This window comes from Aotus nancymaae, unplaced genomic scaffold, assembly GCF_030222135.1.
Source record: "Aotus nancymaae isolate 86718 unplaced genomic scaffold, 86718_ANA_hifiasm-v0.15.2.pri h1tg000044l, whole genome shotgun sequence".
In the NCBI taxonomy this organism is placed as follows: Eukaryota; Metazoa; Chordata; class Mammalia; order Primates; family Aotidae; genus Aotus; species Aotus nancymaae.
Genome location: NW_026988458.1, coordinates 1,381,186 through 1,403,205, shown reverse-complemented (window position 1 = coordinate 1,403,205; position 22,020 = coordinate 1,381,186). Strand labels below are relative to the sequence as shown.

The window sequence follows — 22,020 nt, the reverse complement described above, 5'->3', positions numbered from 1 at the left end:
GGAACTTAATGTCGGGGGGTCACAGAGGCCCCAGGAGCGAACTTAATGTCGGGGGGTCACAGAGGCCCCAGGAGGGAACTTAATGTCGGGGGACAGGTCACAGAGGCCCCAGGAGGCAGCCAGCTCCCTACAGGATTTTCCAGCAAGAGGAACAATGTGTCAATCAGCTGGCGAAAGCTGCACAGGCCAGATTAAAGAAATAGCATGTTCTATGCGGCCAGAAATGACCCAATAAAGAAAGAAAAATGAATACACATTTTCTTGATTTCACACCTAAAATATATTCTCTGTGCACTGACTGAGCCCAGTGCTAAGCAAATTGGCACCGATATGACAGAGCCCATTTAGTGTACAGGAATGGCATGACAGTGGCTCTAGAACCTGAGTCCTGAGTCTCCGCCCCTGCTCTGCAGTCCTAGAGCCCGCATCTGCCCTCCCCCGGCTCCTGCAGTCCTAGAGCCCACGTCTCCCCTCCCCCTCCCCCTGCAGTGCTAGAGCCCGCATCTGCCCTCCCCCGGCCCCTGCAGTCCTAGAGCCCACGTCTGCCCTCCCCCGGCCCCTGCAGTCCTAGAGCCCACGTCCGCCCTCCACAGGAGCATGTAGAGTTCACTGACACTGATGACGCTAGCTTTCCATGGGCCTGGTTCAAAGCTCCCAGCTCCTTGGGAGGCAGGGACTCCATCTCCCAGCCAGCTTGCAGGGACGGGGGTCAATTCAGCCATAAGAGGCATGTGCACATACAGAGACACACACAGGCTTGCATGTGCCACACGCACACACACACATGCAGGCATGCAGGCACTCAGTTACACAGATGTGCAAAGACACATCGGTACTCACACACACACAGACACACCCACACACACACAGACACACCCACACACACAGATGCACACATGCAAACACAGGCTTGCATGTGCCACACACACATACACATGCATGCAGGCATGTAGGCACTCACAGTTACACAGATGCACAAAGACATGCAGGCACTCACAGACACCCCCACATACATACAGATGCATGCAGGCATGCACATGCACACACCATACTCCCATGCATACACCACACATACCTACACACATGTACAGATGTACAAAGACGCGGGCACCCACACACACAGACACACCCCTGTGGGTGTGTACACACATGTACAGATGCATGCAGGCATGCACACGCACACACACATATGCATGGTACACACACACACCTGCCATGAGGGATCAGCCCCCAGGATCCAAACACCTTCCATTAGGCCCTACCTCCAGCACTCGGGATTGCAATTCAACATGACACGTGGGCAGGGACAAACATCCAAACGATATCTCACACACACAGGCACACAGATGCAGAGGCCGTCACTCACTTACATACACAGATGTGCACATGTATAACCACACACAGATGCACAGACACACAGGCTCTCATGCAGTTACACAGATGTGCACGTGTAACCACACACACAGAGACACTCATGCACTTACACAGATGTGCACATGTATAACCACACACACACAGACACACACAGACACAGGCTCTCATGCACTTACATACACAGATGGGTATATGTGTAACCATACACACACACATGCAGGCTCTCATGCACTTATACAGATGTGCACATGTATAACCACACACAGATGCACAGACACACAGGCTCTCATGCAGTTACACAGATGTGCACATGTGTAACCACACACACAGACACTCATGCACTTACACAGATGTGCACATGTATGACCACACAGACACGCACAGACACAGGCTCTCATGCACTTACATACATAGACGTGCACATGTGTAACCACACACACACAGACACTCATGCACTTACACAGATGTGCACATGTGTAACCACACGCACACATGCTCACACAAGGCACTCATGCATTTACACAGATGTGCACATGTATAACCACACACACAGACACACACAGACACAGGCTCTCATGCACTTACATACACAGATGTGCACATGTGTAACCACATGCACACATGCTCACAGACGTGTTCACAGACACAGACTCATAACCCCACACACACACAGACATGCAGGCTCTCATGCACTTACATACACAGATGTGCACATGTGTAACCACACACAGACATGCAGGCTCTCATGCACTTACATACACAGATGTGCACATGTGTAACCACACACACACACACACACAGGCTCTCATGCACTTACATACACAGATGTGCACATGTGTAACCACACGCACACATGCTCACACAAGGCACTCGTGCATTTACACAGATGTGCACATGTGTAACCACACACAGACACGCAGGCTCTCATGCACTTACACAGATGTGCACGTGTGTAACCACATGCATACATGCTCACACACAGGCACTCATGCATTTACACAGATGTGCACATATGTAACCACACACAGACACGCAGGCACTCGTGCACTTACACAGATGTGCACATGTGTAACCACACACACACAGACACACAGGCGCTCGTGCACTTACATACACAGATGTGGGCATGTGTAACCACACACACACACACACAGGTGCATGCATACCCCCCACAGACCTGCACACATACACACCACATGCATGCACAGTTTCTGTAGACTGTATGAGGAGGGTGAGTGTGGACGGAACAGAAACACAAATGGAATCATTAGGCTGCCAGTCAAGAGGGGCGTCCTCCTACCTCACTGATTCTAAGACAATCGCCGACATCCAGCCTGGCTTGTCCCTGTGGTGACCTGAGCGCCTGTCCTGCTGTCTGAGCTGGCGAGCAGCCGGACCCCAGCCCTCGGAAGAGCCTGCTTCTCGCTGAGGGTTTGATTTCCTATTGAACTTTGAATTGGCTTTTGGCTATAAAGACAGGAAGTGTCTGTGGGCGTGTGTGAGCGTGCCGAACAGTTGCAATATGTGCGCATTAAAAAGCGACGCTTCCGCTTCACCTCGGGCTTCCCTGTCCCCAGCTGGCTGTGGAGCTGCATTTGGTGGCACGCGGGCTGTTCATCCACGGTGGTGGGACGGCACGGGACCCGCCGCCTCGCAGCTGCTGCTTCTGTTCAGGGCAGGTCGTGGTACCCTTTGCTGCCGCCTTTTATTTTATATTTTTGTTTTTTTTATGTTGAGACCAGGTCTTGCTCTGTTGCCCAGGCTGGAGTGCAGAGGCAGGATCTCAGCTCACTGCAGCCTCGACCTCCTGGGCCCAGGGTGATCCTCCTGCCTCAGACTCCTGAGTAGCTGGGACTGCAGGCATGAGCCATCACACCCGGCTAATTTGGGTATTTTTTGTAGAAATGGGGTCTCACCATGTGGCCCAGGCTGGTCTGGGTTCAAGCAATCCATCCATGTTGGCCTCTGAAGTGCTGGGATTGCAGGCGTGAACCACCACACCTGGCTGTGCTTTCTTTTTAAAGGCTGACCGGCCCCGTGACGTAAGTGGAGCCAGTATGTGCACAGCCTGTTTGCAGGCATTTCGTGGTCCCCACGGTTTCCCTGTTAGGGTCACTGCTGTAAAGAGTAGCTGTGTGGCTGGTTTCTGTGTTCTGTCTGTGAGATTATACCCCGTTTCTGGCAGTTCTCAAATGCTCTGGCTGGGTGATTCCCTCCAACCACAACCTCAAAAGATTTGGCAGTTCCAGGGCCCCCCTTGTCTGCCAGCCTTGTCTGGCCTGAGGCCGTGCTTGTCCCAGTCGCCCCGCACGGTCTGAAGCCCTGAGAGAAGCTCTGCCACCAGCAGCCTCGTCGGGAGGAAGCGGGCGACGCTGCACGGCCCGGGTGTCTGCGCTGCCCTGGCTGTGAGGCCACTTCTCGGCGTGCTGTCCGTCTCCAATCCGCGTTTTCTTCATGGAGTCTGCTGCTTCTGAGCACTTGGGACGTGTCCTGGAGGCCCCACAATGCCTTCCTCCGGGTCCTGTGCATACCGCGGTGACCGCCTCCCCCTATACCCTCCTGGCGTGTTCTCCAGGCCCTCTTCTCTGTTACGCTGTTGAATTGAACAGCCACTGACCACCTGTGGCCATTTAAATGTAACATGAAAGCCAAATAAAATTAAAAATCCAGCCCATGGCAGGCAGGGCTGACCTTTTTTTTTTTTTTAAAGACAGAGTCTGACTGTTGCCCAGGCTGGAGTGCAATGGCGCGATCTCAGCTCACTGCAGCCTCAACCTCCCAGGCTCAGGTGATCCTCCCACCTCAGCCTCCCGAGTAGCTGGACTACAAGCACACCACCAGGTCTGCCTAATTTTTGTATTTTTTGTAGAGATGGGGTTTCACCATGTTGCCCAAGTTGGTCTCGAACTCCTGGGCTCAAGTGATCCACCTGCCTCAGCTTCCCAAAGTGCTGGGATTACAGGTGTGAGCCACGGGCCCAGCCTAGCTGCCTTGTTTGTGTTCACATGTGACCAGCAGCTGCTTATTGGCCATGCGATGGTTATGCTGGCTCCGTCCTGGATAAGGAGTGAGCACCCGTGCCCTTGCCCTTGCCCTGGTCTCGCCGGCATGAGCAGAAAGACAAGGCCAGGGGTTGCAATGTCTGTGCCCAGGGTCCGGGATACAGCTCAGCACTGACCTTCCTTGGGGAGGGACCGTCCAGGAGGTTAAGGGTTGCTGTGGCCACGGAGACATAGGTCTGAGGTGAGGAAGGTGCTGTCTGGGGTAGGGCGGGCCCACAGTCCCGGGAGGCTGGCATCAGGGTGGGTGCCCTGACAGCAAAGAACCCTGAGGTGGGTACACCTCTTGGGCCTGTCCTGGGAGGGAGCGGACCCTCTCTTGAGCACGGCGGCTCTGCTCCTGGCCCTGCCTGTGCCCCTCCACACCCCGTCCTCCTGTCCCCTGCCTGGGGGGCAGGGAGGCAGCCGGATGTAAGGCCCAATGGAGACCAAGCGGGCGGACCCCACATCCCGGGCCCCAAGGGCTGCTCTCTCCCCGGCTTAAAACTCCTGAGCTAGCAGGAGCTGGGCAGACACCCTCAGGGTGAGATAAAAGGGCCCAGGACTGAGGGATCTTCCCAAAGGCTACTGTCCTCCCCCTCCCCCGCGAGATTCTACAAGACAGGAGAGCCTGGATGAGTGCAGAGGCAGCATTCGCCCTCCAGAGGGACCCTGGAAGACCCCGCGCCTTCCCCCTGCGCAGGATGCCTGGGCCAGGCTGGGGGCGTCGTGCCCCATGGCGCCTACACCGGAGGGCGGGAGCAGGAGGAAGAGCAGGTCCCCGGTGAAGCCCCGCGTGCAGCCCCCGCAGACCTCACCGTTCCCGCCAGGAACACTTGCGAGGTTCACTTGCAACCACACGAGGGCGCCGCTGGGCAACCGCAGCCTTTGGAAACATTTCAAATCCGGAGGCTTCTCCGTGTCACTGACGCTCTCGCTGCTCCACGTTTAAACGGTGTGTCCGGCTGTGACTACCACGTGGTGCATTTATGAAGCGTGCATATTCCACTCTAAGCTCGTCTGTAAACCGTAATAAATGGCCCTACTCAGGTAAGACGTCCTGACAGTGAGGTTTTCGGTATTTGCAAACCACGGAGTTACTTCCCGCTGGCCACAGAGACTTCCTCGGTGGGAAGCCAGGTCCTGTGGCCTCGCCCAGCTCTGCAGTCTGTTGCCGTTTTCCGCCTCTCACAGTGCTCAGCTCTGGGTGTCTGCTCCCTCGGGGGTCCCGTCTCCCCTCCCCAGCCCCCTCTGCGGCTCCTTTCCTTCCGTCAGGATGCAGCTCCAGCCCCCCCCAGGCTGCTTCGTGGCCAGCCGCCTCCGTGGTTCAGGTGGGCACAGCTCCTGCGGGGAGCTCCTGTGTTATCTGCCCTCCGCCCGAGGCTCCTTGGAGGACAGGGATTCAAGGTCCTGCTGTGGTGCGAGCGATCCGCACACCCCAGTGTTCACAGGTAGCCTCTGGGCTCAGACCCCAGCGCCCCGCTTGTGAGCTGCTGACCCTGGATGTGTGCCTCACTTCTGTATTCCTCAGTCTCTGCACGTTGACAACGGCTGAGGCCCCTTCGGTGGTGAGTCCGTGTGACAGGCGGTGGTGCAGCAGGGGCTTGAGGGGTGTTTGATGGGCAGGTGGAGGATGGCTTCCGGTCAGGATTTGGCATCACAAACAACACTCCTGGGGTCACATTAGTGGATTTTGCTATTATGGAGGACACCTGTGTCTGCGACTCCGGGGCCCGCTGCCCATGCCCAGAGGCTCCGCAGTCCCCCAGACCCCAGCCTTATTCTGGGTTCACAGTCGGGCTGCTGTTGCAGAAGCTTGCAGAGGAGTCTTTGGAAATGGGAATGACGCCACTGTTCTCTTTAAATTGTGTCACGGATCTTCCTTTCTTTTATACAGAAGTTAACTTAGATTGGTTTGCTTTGCTATTTCTTTATGAATGTGTTGGGTTTTAGGAATCACAGATGTGCTGGGGTAACCAAGGCTGTGCCTGTGCCCCTGAGCTCTGGGAAGCCTTCTACAAGCTTTGCTTGAGACGCCAGCTGCCCACAGGTTACTGGGCATGGAGGGCAGGAGAATAAAGCAGGCCAGGGCATCAGGCGGGGCTGATGCCATGGAGGGTGACGGCAGTGGTGAGAGCAGGTGCGGGTGGGTGATGGCGGCAGCCACCGGAGAAGGACGTGCTGTCCCTGCCCCGCACCCCCAGGAGTGCCTGCGTCGCAGAGGCCGGTCCTCACCCAGGAGCCCTCTGAGCTCACGCCATTCTCATGCAGGCGTCCGTGATATCACTCCCCTTGTGTTCCTCCTGGCTTCCGGCTGCTGCAGGCAGGCGGCCCCCACACCCCTCCACCAGATCCTGACTCTCAGAGGACCCCCAGTCTCTATTTGTGTTATTCTCATCCGATCCATGGGGTTCAGATACCAAGGAGAACTTTTACCAACCGTGAGTTCCGGGCCCCACTGTCGAATCACCACATCAGAATATCCAGGAGCGGCCTGAGAAGACCTGTGCTTTCTCTTGCTGAGCCCCTAGGCGTGGAAGGTGGAGGGCAGGCCAGGGCAGGGTCGAGCTAGACAGGGTGCAGAACAGAAATTCTGGGGAAGTAGGGAACTGTAACCGAAGGTGAAACCACCTCTTCCCAGCGGCACCCTTTGTAGGAGGCTTGAAGAGGTGGCTGCACATCTGCAAGGCGTGGGGCCAGAGACTCAGGTCAGACTGATCTGGTTCAGAGCCAGGATACCCCTTTCCACCTGAGTTTCATTTGTCATCGTTCATGTAAATGTTTCTATTGGATGGAAACAGGTTTAAAACCCACTATCCGACTTCTGTTCTGGCTGTAATAGAGTATCTTGTAACCAACTGTTATTTCTACCAGAGCCCATGTAAAACCTGGGTGAAATTTTATTTAAAAATCTGTTGGAGGGATCGAGAGGCTCCAGCGGCAGCCAGGACTTGGGGAGCCAGATTCTGGAATTTCACAGACGTGAGCTCCACTTTCTGCATTTAATGGTGAAATATTGGACACTTTGCCCCAGAGATCAGGGACACTGTTCCCGTTTCTGTTCAGGATTGTGCTTGGAGGTACCAGGCAGACAAGACAACAAGAAAATAAGATAAAAGCCTTAAGGATTGAAACAGTAAGAAACACAGATATCCATTATTTGTAGACAATGTGGTTATGTATGAAGAAAATCCAAATTAAGTAACAAACTCTTAAGCTGAGTAATTTAGCAAGGCCGATGGCTAGGGGCCGATATACTAAACTTAATTGTATTTTCGTATTTTTATGTATGCCAACAATGTACAATTGGAAAATGAAATCTATAGATACCACTTATAATGACATCAAAATTGAGTACATAGGAATAAAATCATACCTAATGAGAATGTGCAAGACTTCTAAGCAGAAAACTGCAAAATGTTATTGAAAGAAATTAAAGTAGCACGAATAAATGGAGGAATATTTTAGTTCACAGATTAGAAGACAATTAGTGTTATAACAATGTCAACTCTCCCTAAATAGACATATAGATTGAATGCAATTCCCAAATAAAATTCCAGTAGGTTTTTCTTTATTTAGGTGTGAACATCACACATTTATAAGAAAATGTAAGGGGTGAGGAAGAGTCAACCCAACTTTAAAGAGCAAAGTTGGAAGCTGATACTGCCAAATATCAAGACATATTATTAAAGTGACGGTGATTAATACAGATGGTGTAAACAGAAGAGCAGCAGTGCAGAATATAGAATCCAGACACAGACATCTACAGTCTCTCCATTTATTTCAAAAGTGATACTGTAACACAGGGGCGGGGGGAAGAACGGCCTCAGTAAGAGGAGGGGATGTGATTGGCTGTTCGTGTGGGAAATTATGAATGCTGATCCCTGCCTCACACCGCATGCAAAAGTTAATTCCAGATAGATCACGGGTGTAAATGTGAACGCTAAAGTAGTATAGCCTCTATTGTAGACAAACATAGGAAAATGCCTACCTCAGAGTAAGAAAAGATTTCTTATACAAGGTTTAAAAAGCAGTTATCAAAGCAATTACCAGAAAGGAAAAGGTCAGTAAGTTGGGCTACATTAAAGTTAAGTGACTCTTTTCATCAAAATGCACCATGAAGAGATTGACACAGAAAGCCAGCAGATGTTTGCAATGTATGCATCAAAGAAGAAACTTGTGTCTAGCTTATACAGAGAATTACACACCCAGAAAAAGAGAACCTAGTAGAAAAACAACAAAAAGATGTGAACCAGCATTTCATGAAAGAGGATAGCCCATAAACATAGGAGGAAGCATCCTGCCTCTGGGAAATGCAAATTAAAGCCATATCAGGGCACCAGTCTGCACCCACAAGAATGGCCAAAATGCTACCGACAGACAGTATCCAGTGCTGACAGAATCATGGAGCAACTGGAAGTCACGTGCCTTTCTGGCGGGTGTATATTTGTCCACATCTTCATAAATACAGTAGGAACCTGTCCAGCAGGAGTGTGTGTTGTGTGTACTAGAAGACATGCGTAAGAATGCTCATTGTCATATTCAGTTTAACCCCAAGCTAGAAACAACCCAAATGCCCATTAAGAGCACAATTTATTAATAAATCATATGTCATCATATATGTGTACCGTGACCCAGCAACAAGAATGAACAGACGCCCCAGTGCAACACCGTGGGTGAATCCCGCAATGCTGAAAGAAGCCAGACACCAAAACAGCACATATTGTATATTTTTATTTGGTCAAAATTCAACAGCAGGCAAGACGAATTGATGGTGACGGGCGTGGGGACGGGGCACCCTGGGTGAAGGGAACGGCCTCTCAGTCTGGGCACTCACTGCCATCACTCACGCTCTGTGCTTTTGCGTGATGTGCATTAGAATTGGACAAAATATTCCCGTAAAGAAAGGTGTCCTCCAAGGAAAAGAGCTTAGGCGCCGCCGCCTCCATCCCAGATGGGCCGAGGTAACTGAGCCGCACGGTGCAGGGAGGGTCCTCTGTGTGTTCGTTTTGCTTTTCTTGAGGACACAGCCACCCTGCTGTTCAGGGACCTTTCTCCTGGGTTCCTCTTCCCATCTTGGGTGCAGGTTGACTCTTGAGAAGCAAAGGCACCAAGGGCCCCCTTCCTCCCGCCTGGGCCTCATGTCCCCTCAGCCCCTCCCGGCCACACGCTGTTGATTCCTGAGCGCTGCTGCTCCAGTGTCCTGGCCTCCGCCTGCCCCGGCCCTGGGGCGAAGCATCCTCCTTGCCCCCACCACGTCGACGCAGCAAAGGCAGATGGCCAGGCACCGGGGGAACGTGGTGCCGGGGCCTCCCCGCCCCACTGGCAGGGAGCAGCCAACCTCTGCATCCAGAGTGCCCCTCACGCCCCGCTTCTGTCCAGTGAGCTGTGGTCAGCACACCCAGGCTGGCTGCCTGCCCACGTGGGTGGGGGACCACACGGCTCCCAAGGTCACTCTGGAGCCCTGAGCAGTTTGGGCCTCTGTCAGAGAAGATGCAGTGATTGGAACGTTCCTGAAACCGTTTATGAGACCTCTGGGCCTTTTTTGGGCCAAAAGTGATCTCATTAGCCTCAGACTTAGCTGCCGGGCGGCCAGCCAGGGCGTCCCCTCCAGGGACAACTGTTGCGGAGTTGGAGGCCGATGTTGGAGTGCCTGTGGGCACGTTCCTGCCCCGGGTACTCAGGGCATTTCTGGATGGCTGCCAGCTTGAGTTATTTCACCAACTCCTGCGGCACCACCTTCCTGCCTCTGGGGACCCTGGGGATCATTTCCTGCTGGAATTAGGCAGGAGCCACACCACCCTCTCCCTCAGGCACAGGAGGCCACAGATGTGGGCGTATATCCGAGCTCCGTGAGCCCCGGTCCTCGATTCTGTGAGCAGATCCAGGTCCTGCCTTACGGTTTTGGGCAGTGCAGCCTCAGGAAAGCCATGCACCACAGTGGGGATTGCGTGGCCCTGCCCTCAGGACCACAGTCCATATGCGTAGAGGAGGCGCCAGGGGCTCCTGACATCCTCGCATCAGCACCTTCTGAGTCGGTGTTCCCGAAACGTGGTGGGAGAGGAGACCGAGAGGAGGCGTGGACGAGTGTCCACCTGGGCCCTGTGCAGGGGGCAAGGTCATAGTGGGCGTTATGCAGAGCAGGAGGCTGAGTGCTGCTGTGTGGGCATCTGGGGTTGGGCCCCTGCTCGGTGGGAGCACTAGGAGGCCGCCAGGGTGGGTGTGGCCTTAACAGCAGCACACGTGGCACCTGCGCCAGGTTCCCTTGTCCATGCTCACAGCTGTGTGACTTTGGGCGAGTGACTAAAGCCTTCTGTGCCTGGAGAGGATCGTAGCACCGGCCTCTTGGGATGGTCACCGGAGCTTGGTGAATATCTATAGGGCTGCTGGCTCACTGCCTGGTCCATGGCAGCCCCGGAGGACAAGTCCCTCTCCCTGAAGAAGCGAGCCTCCCGCCCTCACTGTTCCCGCGCACTCCCTGTGCCGGCACCCACCATGGTGAGCACGGCCCGGGCAGGAGGAACTGGCGCTGTGGTCCCACGCACGCGCCACCCCTTCCGCAGCCGAGCCCAGGACCGCCACCGGGAAACCAGTCCGTCCTTCTTGCTCAGAAGCTGCTTTTCTAGTGCACGTTTTTGTGAGTTGAATAAATTCACAGCACTTGGCATTTCACTTACAATTTTGACTTCGAAAAAATGTCTTTTGTTGGTAACTTTGGTTTCTCGTTGAAAACAGGTGCCTATTTGTGTACTGGTGTTCCCATTACAATGTAACGTAAAGATTTTTATATCCTAGAACTTTTTAAACTCGAGTCGTGTACACATAGAGTCAGTGGAAGCGCCCGCGAGGCAGGCCGGGCTGCCTCCCAGTGGCGTTGGGAGTGCGTGGCATCTTTTCGTGGCTGCGGCATCAGCCTGCACTGCCTGGGTGTGAGATAGACATGCACCTAATGGCATGAGTAGCTGGATGTAGGGGCACTGGGCGCTGCGGACACTGAGGCAGGAGCTCCATGGCTGGAATCGAGTGTGTTTGGGTCACAGAAGTCTGGGGGGCGTGTTCTGCGTCCAGCAGCTCTCACGCGGCAGTCGTGATCACGGTTGCTGGTCCTAGCCTGTTATGGAGTACCGAGGGGATTCATTGGTTGACACAGAGGCTGAGATTCCACCCCAATCCGAGCTCTATTCCAGGGAGAAACTGAGTCAGGCTTTGTCACTCTGCAAAACAGTGATGCTGCTCAGCCAGCGTTTCGGGTCGCAGCACACTCAGTGGCTTCATTTCACTCTCATGGTAACCCCCGGGGTGGATTCCATGACTGTCCTCATTTCTGCAGAAAAGGAAGCAGAGGTGGTTCACAGCTGAATCACCTGTCCAGGGCGATGCCTTTGCAGAGCCCGGCAGAGCCTGCCAGTGTCACAGAGGCGGTGAGCCCCTCTGGCCCGACCCACGGCCCCTCGGCAGGGGCTCTTTAGCAAACCCTGCAGATGGGCAGCTTGGCGTGTTTCTGGGACCCCTGCTTCGGGACTTGAGAGCACTTGAGTGGGTTCTCTGGTCTGAGGATCGTGTGCTCAGTGGAAATTGACCATTTGGGCTCTTCTTTCCTTCACCCTGGGAGGAGTGGGATTATGTGCTCAGCAGAAGTCAGTCGTCCTGGGCCCTTTTCTGCTCTGCTCTAGGAGGACTAGGACCCAGAAAGCTCCGGGCCTGGCTCCCTGGCTTGGAGTCCAAAGGCAGCTCTGACCACACCGCCTGGGGCAGGAGGGAGGGGAGCTGGGTTCTGTCTCTGTGACCTGGCGTATCCAAGGTCCCGTTGTGGAAAACGGACGTTTAGCGCCTGTTTCTGGAGGATAACTTGTAACTCTGTGCCTCTCCCAAGGGAGCACGCAGGTCGAAACGGGGGTAAGATTTCCTGTACCTACTGCGTCTCACAGTTCAGAAAAAGTCTCAAAGTGCTCAGACTCAGGAAGTAAATAAGGAAATATGAAAAATTATTTACTTCTTTTTTTTGAGACAGTCTCGCTGTTGCCCAGGCTGGAGGGCAGTATTGCCCTCACAGCTCACTGCAGCCTCAAACTCCTGGGCCAAGCAATCCTCCCACCTCAGCCTCCCAAGGAAGCCCGCACCCCCACACCCAGCTAATATTTGCAATTCTCATCATGTTGCCCAGGCTGGTCTTGAACACCTGGGCTCCAGTGATCCACCCACCTTAGCCTCCCAAAGTGCTGGGATTACAGGTGTGAACCACCATGCTGAAAATATAACTTAAAAAAAATCTTAGCTCCATGAGACTAGGCCAGATCAGAAAATGAATTCTGTGTGTGCCCCCACAGATGTGAAATGGAGGGGCTGACTCCCCGTGCGTGCAGGCCCACTGCAGAACACTGCTTTGAATGAAAGCTGATGTTTATTCATGCACTTACCCAGAAGGTTTCTGCTGGTATTGAATCGAACTTCCACGTGTATGAGGAGTTCTTCACTCTCAGGTGCAGACAGGGACACAGAAGCCAGCAGCGCACACAGCCACGCACCCACGCACATTCGGGGGTCGCTGCCGTGTCTTCGTGGTCTTGGGGGTCGCTGTTTCTGTCTTTAAATCCGAGTGTCAGAAGGGTCTGAGACATCGGCTTAAGTCCCTGGCTTCATTAATGATGCTTACAGCATGCAGAGCGTTCTCACGGACTGCATAATTGATCTGTGTCCTGTAGAATTCTGATTTTCATGTAAACCCAGGACATGTTCAGAGACTTGGAAATCAGCAGTTCCAGCCCAGCCTTAGGCGTGCCCGTGTGCTTGTTTCTGCTGTGGATTGGCTGGTGGCAGCAGCTGCTGGCATCGCGCAATTGGCTTGGCTGCCGAGTGGGCCCGCGGAAGAGGCCTCTCCGCCTCTACTCCGTGACTCAGGCTCCTGCCGCCAGCCTGAGCCGAGGACGGAGGCTGTGGTTACACAACGCGCAAGTGTGGTCTCTGTCACAGATGTGGCTGTCGCAGAGTGCGCTGTCTGTGCTCCTGTTTCCGGCAGATGCCTGGGAACCTTTGGATGTCTGGGGGATTTTCTCCCAGCACCGTAGCAATGCCACCACGAGCGAATCCTTGACAGGGACCGGCACGGGCACCTCAGATGCCAGGACCAGTGTGATGTATGCGCCATAGGACTGTTTTGGAGGGTTTAGTCAGCTGGTCACTCAGGAAAGGAGAATGATTCGGCTGTTACTGTGGAATGTAGAATGACTGAGCTCGGGAGAGGTGGTTCTGCCTGGATGTGGGAACTGAGGTGGCTGATGTTAGGCTGAGAACGCACTGAAAGTGTCTGCCCTTCCTGAGATAAGAGCAGGTTCTGGGACTGTGGGGATGGGGCTGCAGGGGCCCCCGAGGAGACGCCGTGCTCTGCCGAGACCCCTGCGTGGTATCACTCTCCCTGGTGTTGCAGAAGTGGCATCAAGAATACAGGGGGACCGCTTTCCCGGGAGGTTTTCCTGGGGGTTTCGTGGGCAGCCGGCTTCCCGCCTGCACACATTAACGGCGGCGTCTCTTCCTCACTGCAGCCTGCAGGACGCTGGCATCGGATTCATCCTGGTGATAGACCGGCGGCGGGACAAATGGACCTCCGTGAAGGCGTCCGTCCTGCGCATCGCAGTAAGTTCCACCGGGGCTCTGCCCTGTGCCCGGCCCCTCCCTGGGCTGCGTGACCGCAGGGTCCTCTTCCTCTCGGCGCCGCAGCTCCGCAGTTCCTGCCTCGTGCTGACGGGGACAGATCCCAGCCCGGCAGGTGGAGGCCGGCGCCAAGGCCCCCCTGCTTGGGCTCCTGAGGAGCTGGTGCCTGTGTGTGGGTTTTCGCAGTTAGGGGAACTTTTAGGGAGCCCAGGGTGACTTGAAAACAATTTCCCCGGGCAGGGCAGCCCATCTGTTTCTGAACAGCGCGTCTGAGACGCTCACGTTGAACCTGCACTCTCTCTTTCATGAGCACAGCAAGCCTGGCTAGGCAGCAGTGGGTGTGTGCAGAGACGCTCCGGGCTGCGTTTGAAGCAGTACTGCACAGTTTTTCTCAGTGATTTTCTCCTTTCCAAATCAGGCCATCTATCTTTAGCTGTGACACGGACGAACCGCCACCGCCTCCCTTTCCCGGCAGCCCAGCCCTGCGTGGAGCTATCCTCCTTCCCAAGGACCTTCCCATGGCGTCTGAGAGTCTGTTTGCAGATTCTGCACGCTGCCTTCCGTGGCGGAGGAGCAGCTGGGTTTGCTGTTGGTTTTAACCCAGAGTAACCATTTAGGAGGGAAGGAATTAAGTCAGCAGAAAGCCCCCAAGTCTAATTTTTGTTGGTAGCTCTCACCCGTGTGCACAACCCCGGCGTGTTTCTCACCCACGCTCTCTGCGCCTGTCAGTCCAAGTTTCATTGCAGCCAAAGGACCAAAAATAAGAGGGTTTAGTCAGCTGGTCAGTCTTTGGGATGAAGCGTCTCCTTGCACCCCCACCGCACCCCCTGCCCCTCACCGCGGCTGGCCCCTTTTCCTGACCCTGCCCCAACCTGGCGCACGCTACCTATGGCATCATTATCTGAAAAAACTCTGCCTGTCTGCCTGGAGGTGACCTGGGACCATGGGTCCTCAGCTGGGATGGCACAACCGCTCCAAGCATTCCCCAAACCCTGGTGAAGTCCGATTCTCCCAGGTCCTGCGTTCAAACCATCTTTGGGTTCCCCGGCCTCTAGTGGCTGCTGCGCTAAGGTTCTGGGTGTAGCGAAAGACGCCATCCCTTTCCCTGCCCATTCCCTCCTTCCTTCATCTTTCACAAGAATTAGAGGCCCCACATCTGCCCGGACGCCCACAACCTCCATCGTTTTGGCGAGAGCCTGTCACTGGGCCGCTGGTTCTCACCGGAGTCTTTGGAATGAAGTGTCTCCTTGCACCCCCACCGCACCCCCTGCCCCTCACCGCGGCTGGCCCGTCTCTGGCGCTGCCCCAACCTGGAGCACGCTGCCTATGGCATCGTTATCTGAAATAATTCGGAACACTTCAGGATGCTTCCAAAAAAGTAGATGTGTATATAATCAGCCTTCCCTTCCTGTAACACTGCATTTGTTTGCTTTTGCGTCACTATAAAGAAATACTTGAGCCGGGTAATTGACAAAGAATGAGGTGTAATTGGCTCACAGCTAGGCTGCACAAGCTTGGCACCTGCGTCTTCTCAGCTTCCGGGGAGGCCTCAGGGAGCTTCCAGTCACGGTGGAAGGCAGTGGGAGCCTGTGTCAGGTAGTGAGAGAGAGCGAGAGAGAAGGGGGAGGTCCTGGGCTTGAACAGCCAGATCTGGAGTGAACTTTCTGAGCGAGAACTCACTCATCACCGAAGGGATGGCGCTGAGCCGTTCATGACGGGACACCCTGTGATTTAATCACCTCCACCAGGCCTCACCTCCGACACTGGGAATCACATTTCAACATGAGATTTGGAGGGGACAAAAATCCCACCCATATCAAATGTCCCCAGAAATGTAGAAAGTTCTTAAGATAAGCCATCACCAGCTAACAGCAATGTGTCCTTTTCATGATTGCACATTTTAAATGCGTTTGCACATGATGTCATAGACGGTTCTAAAAATTAAATCGTAAGAACCCACGGGGTCAGACACACATGGATGGACAACAGATGCTCTAGAAAGCATACATCAGTCCTGGGCGGGTCCCACGATGTTCCCAGCAAGCGTGTCATCGTTGAAAGAACAGACAACACTGCTACAGCCACATCTTTCACACTTATCTGCCACCAATATAAGCCAGCCCTCAGGACGTCTCTCAGCAAGACGTGGTGGCAGGAGTCGGCGTCCATGCCAGGACGCTCAAGGGTATGAGGACGCACCTGGGTGCCCTCCATGTCTGTGGGGTCCACGCACCTGCATCTTCACATGCCCACCACAGCCCATCACTCACACACGGCTCCCAAGCCAGGGTCTCTTTGCCTGGGCTCCCGCTCCGCTCCTTTCTCTGGGAGGCCACACTTCACTACATGTGCCACGGTGCCTCTGCTCATGCTCCACTCTGTGTGCCATGATGCCCTGCTCACACTTCACTACGTGTGCCACGGCGTCCCTGCTCACACTTCACTACATGTGCCACGGCGTCCCTGCTCACGCTTCACTATGTGTGCCATGATGCCCTACTCACACTTTACTACGTGTGCCACGATGCTTCTGCTCAAACTTCACTAAGTGTGCCACGGCATCCCTGCTCACACTTCACTACATGTGCCACGGCGCTTCTGCTCAAACTTCACTAAGTGTGCCACGGCGTCCCTGCTCACACTTCACTACACGTGCCACGGCGCTTCTGCTCAAACTTCACTATGTGTGCCATGGCATCCCTACTCACATTTCACTACATGTACCACGGCACCTCTGCTCACACTTCACTACATGTGCCACGGCGCCTCTGCTCATGCTTCACTATGTGTGCCATGGTGCCCCTGCTCACGCTTCACTACATGTGCCACGATGCTTCTGCTCAAACTTCACTAAGTGTGCCACGGCGTCCCTGCTCACGCTTCACTACATGTGCCACGGTGCCCCTGCTCACACTTCACTACATGTGCCACGGCGCTTCTGCTCACACTTCACTATGTGTGCCATGGTGCCCCTGCTCACGCTTCACTTCATGTGCCACGGCGCTTCTGCTCATGCTTCACTACGTGTGCCACGGTGCCCCTCTCACACTTCATTACATGTGCCATGGTGCTTCTGCTCATGCCTCACTATGTGTGCCACAATGCCTCTGCACATGCTTCACTACGTGTGCCATGGCGCTTCTGATCATGCGTCAATTCACCACGTGTGCTATGGCACCTCTGTACATGTTTCACTGTGTGCCATGGCGCCCCTGCTCATGCCTCGTCACATGTGCCATGGTGCTCCGCTCATCCTTCACGTGTGCCAATGCACCCCTGCTTACACTTCACCACGTGTGCCACGGCACCCCTGCTTACACTTCACGTGTGCCACGGCACCTCTGCACATGCCTTACTACAGGTGCCACCGTGCCCTCACACATGCATCATCCATCATGTGTGTCTCTCAGATTAGTCACTCCCAGGTTAGATGACAAGAGCTTCCCCAGATACAAGGTCGCTTTTTAAGAAATACAGAAATTATTTTCTAAAAGCAGAGTATTTCTGCAAGGTCACCCTGCAAGATAGCGAAGCAGCCCCCAGCAGACCCGTGGTTTAGATGTTGATCTTCAGCTGCCGAGTGTCCCGTTCCACTCACTGTGTGTGTGAGCAAGTGAATTTCTGAAGCAGGTGTGGGTGTGAGCAGGTGAATTTCTGAAGCAGGTGTGGGTGTGAGCAGGTAAATTTCTGGAACAGGTGCGAGTGTGAGTGGGTGAATTTCTGGAGCAGGTGCAGGTGTGATCGGGTGAGTTTCTGAAGCAGGTGTGGGTGTGAGCGGGTGAGTTTCTGAAGCAGGTGTGGGTGTGAGCGGGTGAGTTTCTGAAGCAGGTGTGGGTGTGAGAAGCAGATGAGTTTCTGAAGCAGGTGTGGGTGTGAGTGGGTGAGTTTCTGAAGCAGGTGTGGGTGTGAGAAGCAGATGAGTTTCTGAAGCAGGTGTGGGTGTGAGTGGGTGAGTTTCTGGAGCAGGTGTGGGTGTGAGCGGGTGAGTTTCTGGAGCAGGTGTGGGTGTGAGCGACTGAGTTTCTGGAGCAGGTGTGGGTGTGAGCGGGTGAGTTTCTGGAGCAGGTGTGGGTGTGAGCGACTGAGTTTCTGGAGCAGGTGTGGGTGTGAGCGGGTGAGTTTCTGGAGCAGGTGTGGGTGTGAGCGACTGAGTTTCTGGAGCAGGTGTGGGTGTGAGCGGGTGAGTTTCTGGAGCAGGTGTGGGTGTGAGCGACTGAGTTTCTGGAGCAGGTGTGGGTGTGAGCGGGTGAGTTTCTGGAGCAGGTGTGGGTGTGAGTGGGTGAGTTTCTGGAGCAGGTGTGGGTGTGAGCGGGTGAGTTTCTGGAGCAGGTGTGGGTGTGAGCGACTGAGTTTCTGGAGCAGGTGTGGGTGTGAGCGGGTGAGTTTCTGGAGCAGGTGTGGGTGTGAGCGACTGAGTTTCTGGAGCAGGTGTGGGTGTGAGCGGGTGAGTTTCTGGAGCAGGTGTGGGTGTGAGAAGCAGGTGAGTTTCTGAAGCAGGTGTGGGTGTGATCTGGTGAGCTTCTGAAGCAGGTGTGGGTGTGAGTGGGTGAGTTTCTGAAGCAGGTGTGGGTGTGAGCGAGTGAGTCTGAAGCAGGTGCGGGTGTGAGTGGATGAGTTTCTGAAGCAGGTGTGGGTGTGAGTGGGTGAGTTTCTGGAGCAGGTGTGGGTGTGAGCGGGTGAGTTTCTGGAGCAGGTGCGGGTGTGAGGAGGTGAGTTTCTGAAGCAGATGCAGGTGTGAGCGGGTGTTTCTGAAGCAGGTGCGGGTGTCAGCGGGTGAGTTTCTGAAGCAGGTGCGGGTGTCAGCGGGTGAGTTTCTGAAGCAGGTGCGGGTGTGAGTGGGTGAGTCCGAAGCAGATGTGGGTGTGAGCGGATGGGTTTCTGAAGCAGGTGCGGGTGAGTGGGTGAGTTTCTGGAGCAGGTGCGGTGTGAGTGGGTGAGTTTCTGAAGCAGGTGCAGGTGTGAGCGGGTGAGTTTCTGGAGCAGGTGCGGTGTGAGCGGGTGAGTTTCTGGAGCAGGTGCAGGTGTGATCGGGTGAATTTCTGAAGCAGGTGCGGGTGTGATCGGGTGAGTCTGAAGCAGGTGCAGGTGTGAGAGGGTTAGTTTCCGAAGCAGATTGGCTCATCTTGAAAGCTCTGTCTTGTGAACATCATAACTGAACAGTTAGTGTTTGAGTTTTTATTTTTGCAGTGATTCTTATACCACAAAAATGTGGCTTTTTCTATTTTTCTTCCTTTCGTTCTCAGAGTTCACCAGCACTGGTTTGGAAGCAACAGAAGCTAGCATTTTTCCAGCAAAATCACCCAGAATTCTGTGTGACCGCCAGTGCTTTCTTGCCATGAGAATTTACGGTCGTGTTACTACACAGACTGTATTTGTGTAGTCAGCACGTTCTGAGGAGCTTCTCTGTCCCGGGCACTGCCCGGGTGTCACGGATGTGAGGGAGGAAATGAGCGAGGCACACCCACAGCTGGGTGTGGACAGTTGAGGGAACCTCGATGGGGTCACAGGCAGGGGTGGCAAGGAGTGGCTGGGAGGGCGTCTGAGCCGTGGGGAGGGGGCAGAGTCAGGCCCCACACACCAGACCCCGTTCACCTGGGTCGTGACCCTGGAGGGGCTGTCTTCCTGTCCCCAGGCCCCTGCTGCCCAGGAGCCAGGCTGCCTCCGGGAGGGTTTGGTGCAGGAGGGGCATGAGCAGCCTGCAGGAGACGGTGATGGTGGGCAGGGAACACAGAGCTCGGAGCCCTGGTTTCATGAAGGAGAAGTGGGGCACGAGGCCCAGGGGGCAGGCGGTTGGGGGGCAGGTGGTGGCGGCGCTGTCATAGGAGCTGACTGTGCACGTGCTGAGGCTCAGGGGGTCACTGGGCAAGGGAGCGAGGGCAGCCATGGACCTGGCCGAGCCTGGGTGCCGGGCAGACTGGGAGGGGTACAGGTCTCTGTAGAGGGGAAGGGGTGGGTGGTGGAGCTGCGAGAAGGCCCCAGGCTCTGTCCATGGGCTGCTCACTGCCCGGAGAGGGCAGACCAGGGATTACCACTTGAGCATCTTGGTTCAGTTGTTTGGAGATGGTGCAATTAACCTGACATGGGGGCACCAAGCAGTGCCTGCAGGGCCACCTGGACGCCACCCCCTGTGCTCCCGGCCTCGACAGCAGGCTTTGGTGGCCTCGCCTTCCGCCTAAAGTGGCTTTGGGAAAACTAGCACTTAGCACCAGCCCAGCCGGGTCCTCAAGCAGTTTCCAAACAGCCACAGGCTCCAGCTGCCCGACCCCACCGGGGTGCTCGGCTCACAGTGCTGCGGGCGCCACACAGCAAGCCCAGGGCAGAGACCGCACCTCCAAGCACTCAGCCACTGAGGGAGACGCAGCACTTACATAATGCGCTGTGATCGGGGCTATTTTTAGCCACCACATGTGCTGTCTTAGGAGCTGAGCGTTCCCTAATTTGGGGTGTGCTTTTTTCTTTTTTGGATGCCTTCAGCATGGCTTGGAATCGAAAAATAAGACATTGGAAGAGCCAAAATCCAGTGTTCCCAAAACCAGGGTCCCTGTGCCTCCATCCAGAGCAAAGCCCGTGTGGTGCTGAGGGCGTGCAGGAACAGGGTACGTTCACGGCTACCCACGCGGGGGTTCAAGCACCCAGCAAGGCAGGAAGGACGAGAGCCTCCTCTGAGAACTCACACGCCTCTTCTCCCTTAGCCCAGCAGTGGCACAGTCCTCGGATAGATGCATCTTTTATAAAATGCCGTTGCAAAATCTAACCCCCTTCCACTGTACCGTGTGTGCGTGTTCACACTTTCTGATTTTGTGATTTATTTTTGGATTTTATACATTTGTGTTTATATCAAACTAAATCTAGATCCTCCAGTATGTGGCTGGAGAAAGTGAATCTAGTTTTCAGTCTGCATGGGACCAGAACTCTGGTTTTTCCTGTGATGCCAGTGCAGTCTGCATGTGCAGGAACAGTAGAAAGCGAGGTGTCTGCGGGATCCCGGACTTCCAGGTCGTCCAGCAGATCCCTCACACTGGCAAAGTACGCTTGTCTGCGGCCCTGTGACTGGACCTCCCCCGTGCCGGCTACTGGGGCTGCAGAGGAGCTGACTGTGGGGGTGGGGGGAACGGTGGTGGTGGGAGCGGTGCTGACTCCAGGAGGACTTCTCGGCGGAGGTGATGCTTGATGAGAGCCTGACGGGAGAAGGAGTTGTTCAGATGGAGAGTGGGGGGCGAGGAGCTTCCCCTGGAACACAGAGCAGCTCTGGGATGAGAGGTGAGAGCACAGGCTGCCAAGGAGAGACAGCCAGGTCCGTGTGCCCCTCTCTGAAGAGGCAAGACTGTCCTGCAGGGCAGGCAGCTAAAATGCACGCTGAGTAACCATGGTCACCGGGGGGGACCCAGCTCTTCCCACGGTGGCTGGGCTTTCTCAGGACAGGACCGCTGTGCACAGCAAGCACCTGCTCAGTAAGCACAGCCCCGGGAACCAGGACCTGCCGGGCGTCTCCTGCGCACCAGCTACTGTGGCCAATGCATTTCAGCACACCCAGCACGTCCATCAGCCCCAGACTACAGGTGGAGGAGCTGGGCTTGGGGCGACAAGGGAACCTGCCGATGGGGTGGGGCAGCGCTGGGCCGGCCGAGGCCTTCCTGTCTCTGAAGCCCGAGCTCTCTCCCTGCTCCGGGGGTCCCAGGGCCACGGGGTGGGCAGTGCCGGTTCATGCAGAGTATTGTGGAGGAGGCAGCCCGTGAGGCTTCCAGCAAGAGAGATCTCAGCAGCTGCGGCCCCTCGACCGTAAGACATGAATCCATGACACTGAGAGCCTCCATTTAAGCGACTGTCCCTCATCCAAAGGGTCGCTCCTCCGACCCCAGCGAGGATTAACAACCTTGAGGATCTTTAGCAGGGGCGGGAGATCCAGAGGCCCAGCCCTTCCTCTGGGTGTGTTTCCTGGAACGTGGAATCCAGGTGTCTA

The 22,020-nt window shown here is 55.0% G+C and overlaps 1 protein-coding gene across 9 annotated transcripts in view; it reads left to right on the top strand.

Moving 5' to 3' along the window:
- MCF2L (MCF.2 cell line derived transforming sequence like) overlaps positions 1-22,020 on the top strand; it is a 255,816-nt gene that overhangs the window by 149,983 nt on the left and 83,813 nt on the right. For 6 of the 9 annotated variants that reach the window (XM_064361844.1, XM_064361846.1, XM_064361848.1 and 3 more), the window contains one exon: positions 13,952-14,042. In XM_064361844.1, coding sequence (XP_064217914.1) covers positions 13,952-14,042 — 91 coding nt within the window. Of the gene's footprint in view, positions 1-13,303; positions 13,547-13,951; positions 14,043-22,020 lie in introns of those variants that run through there. The other 3 variants (XM_064361850.1, XM_064361849.1, XM_064361847.1) reach the window with 2 other exon arrangements.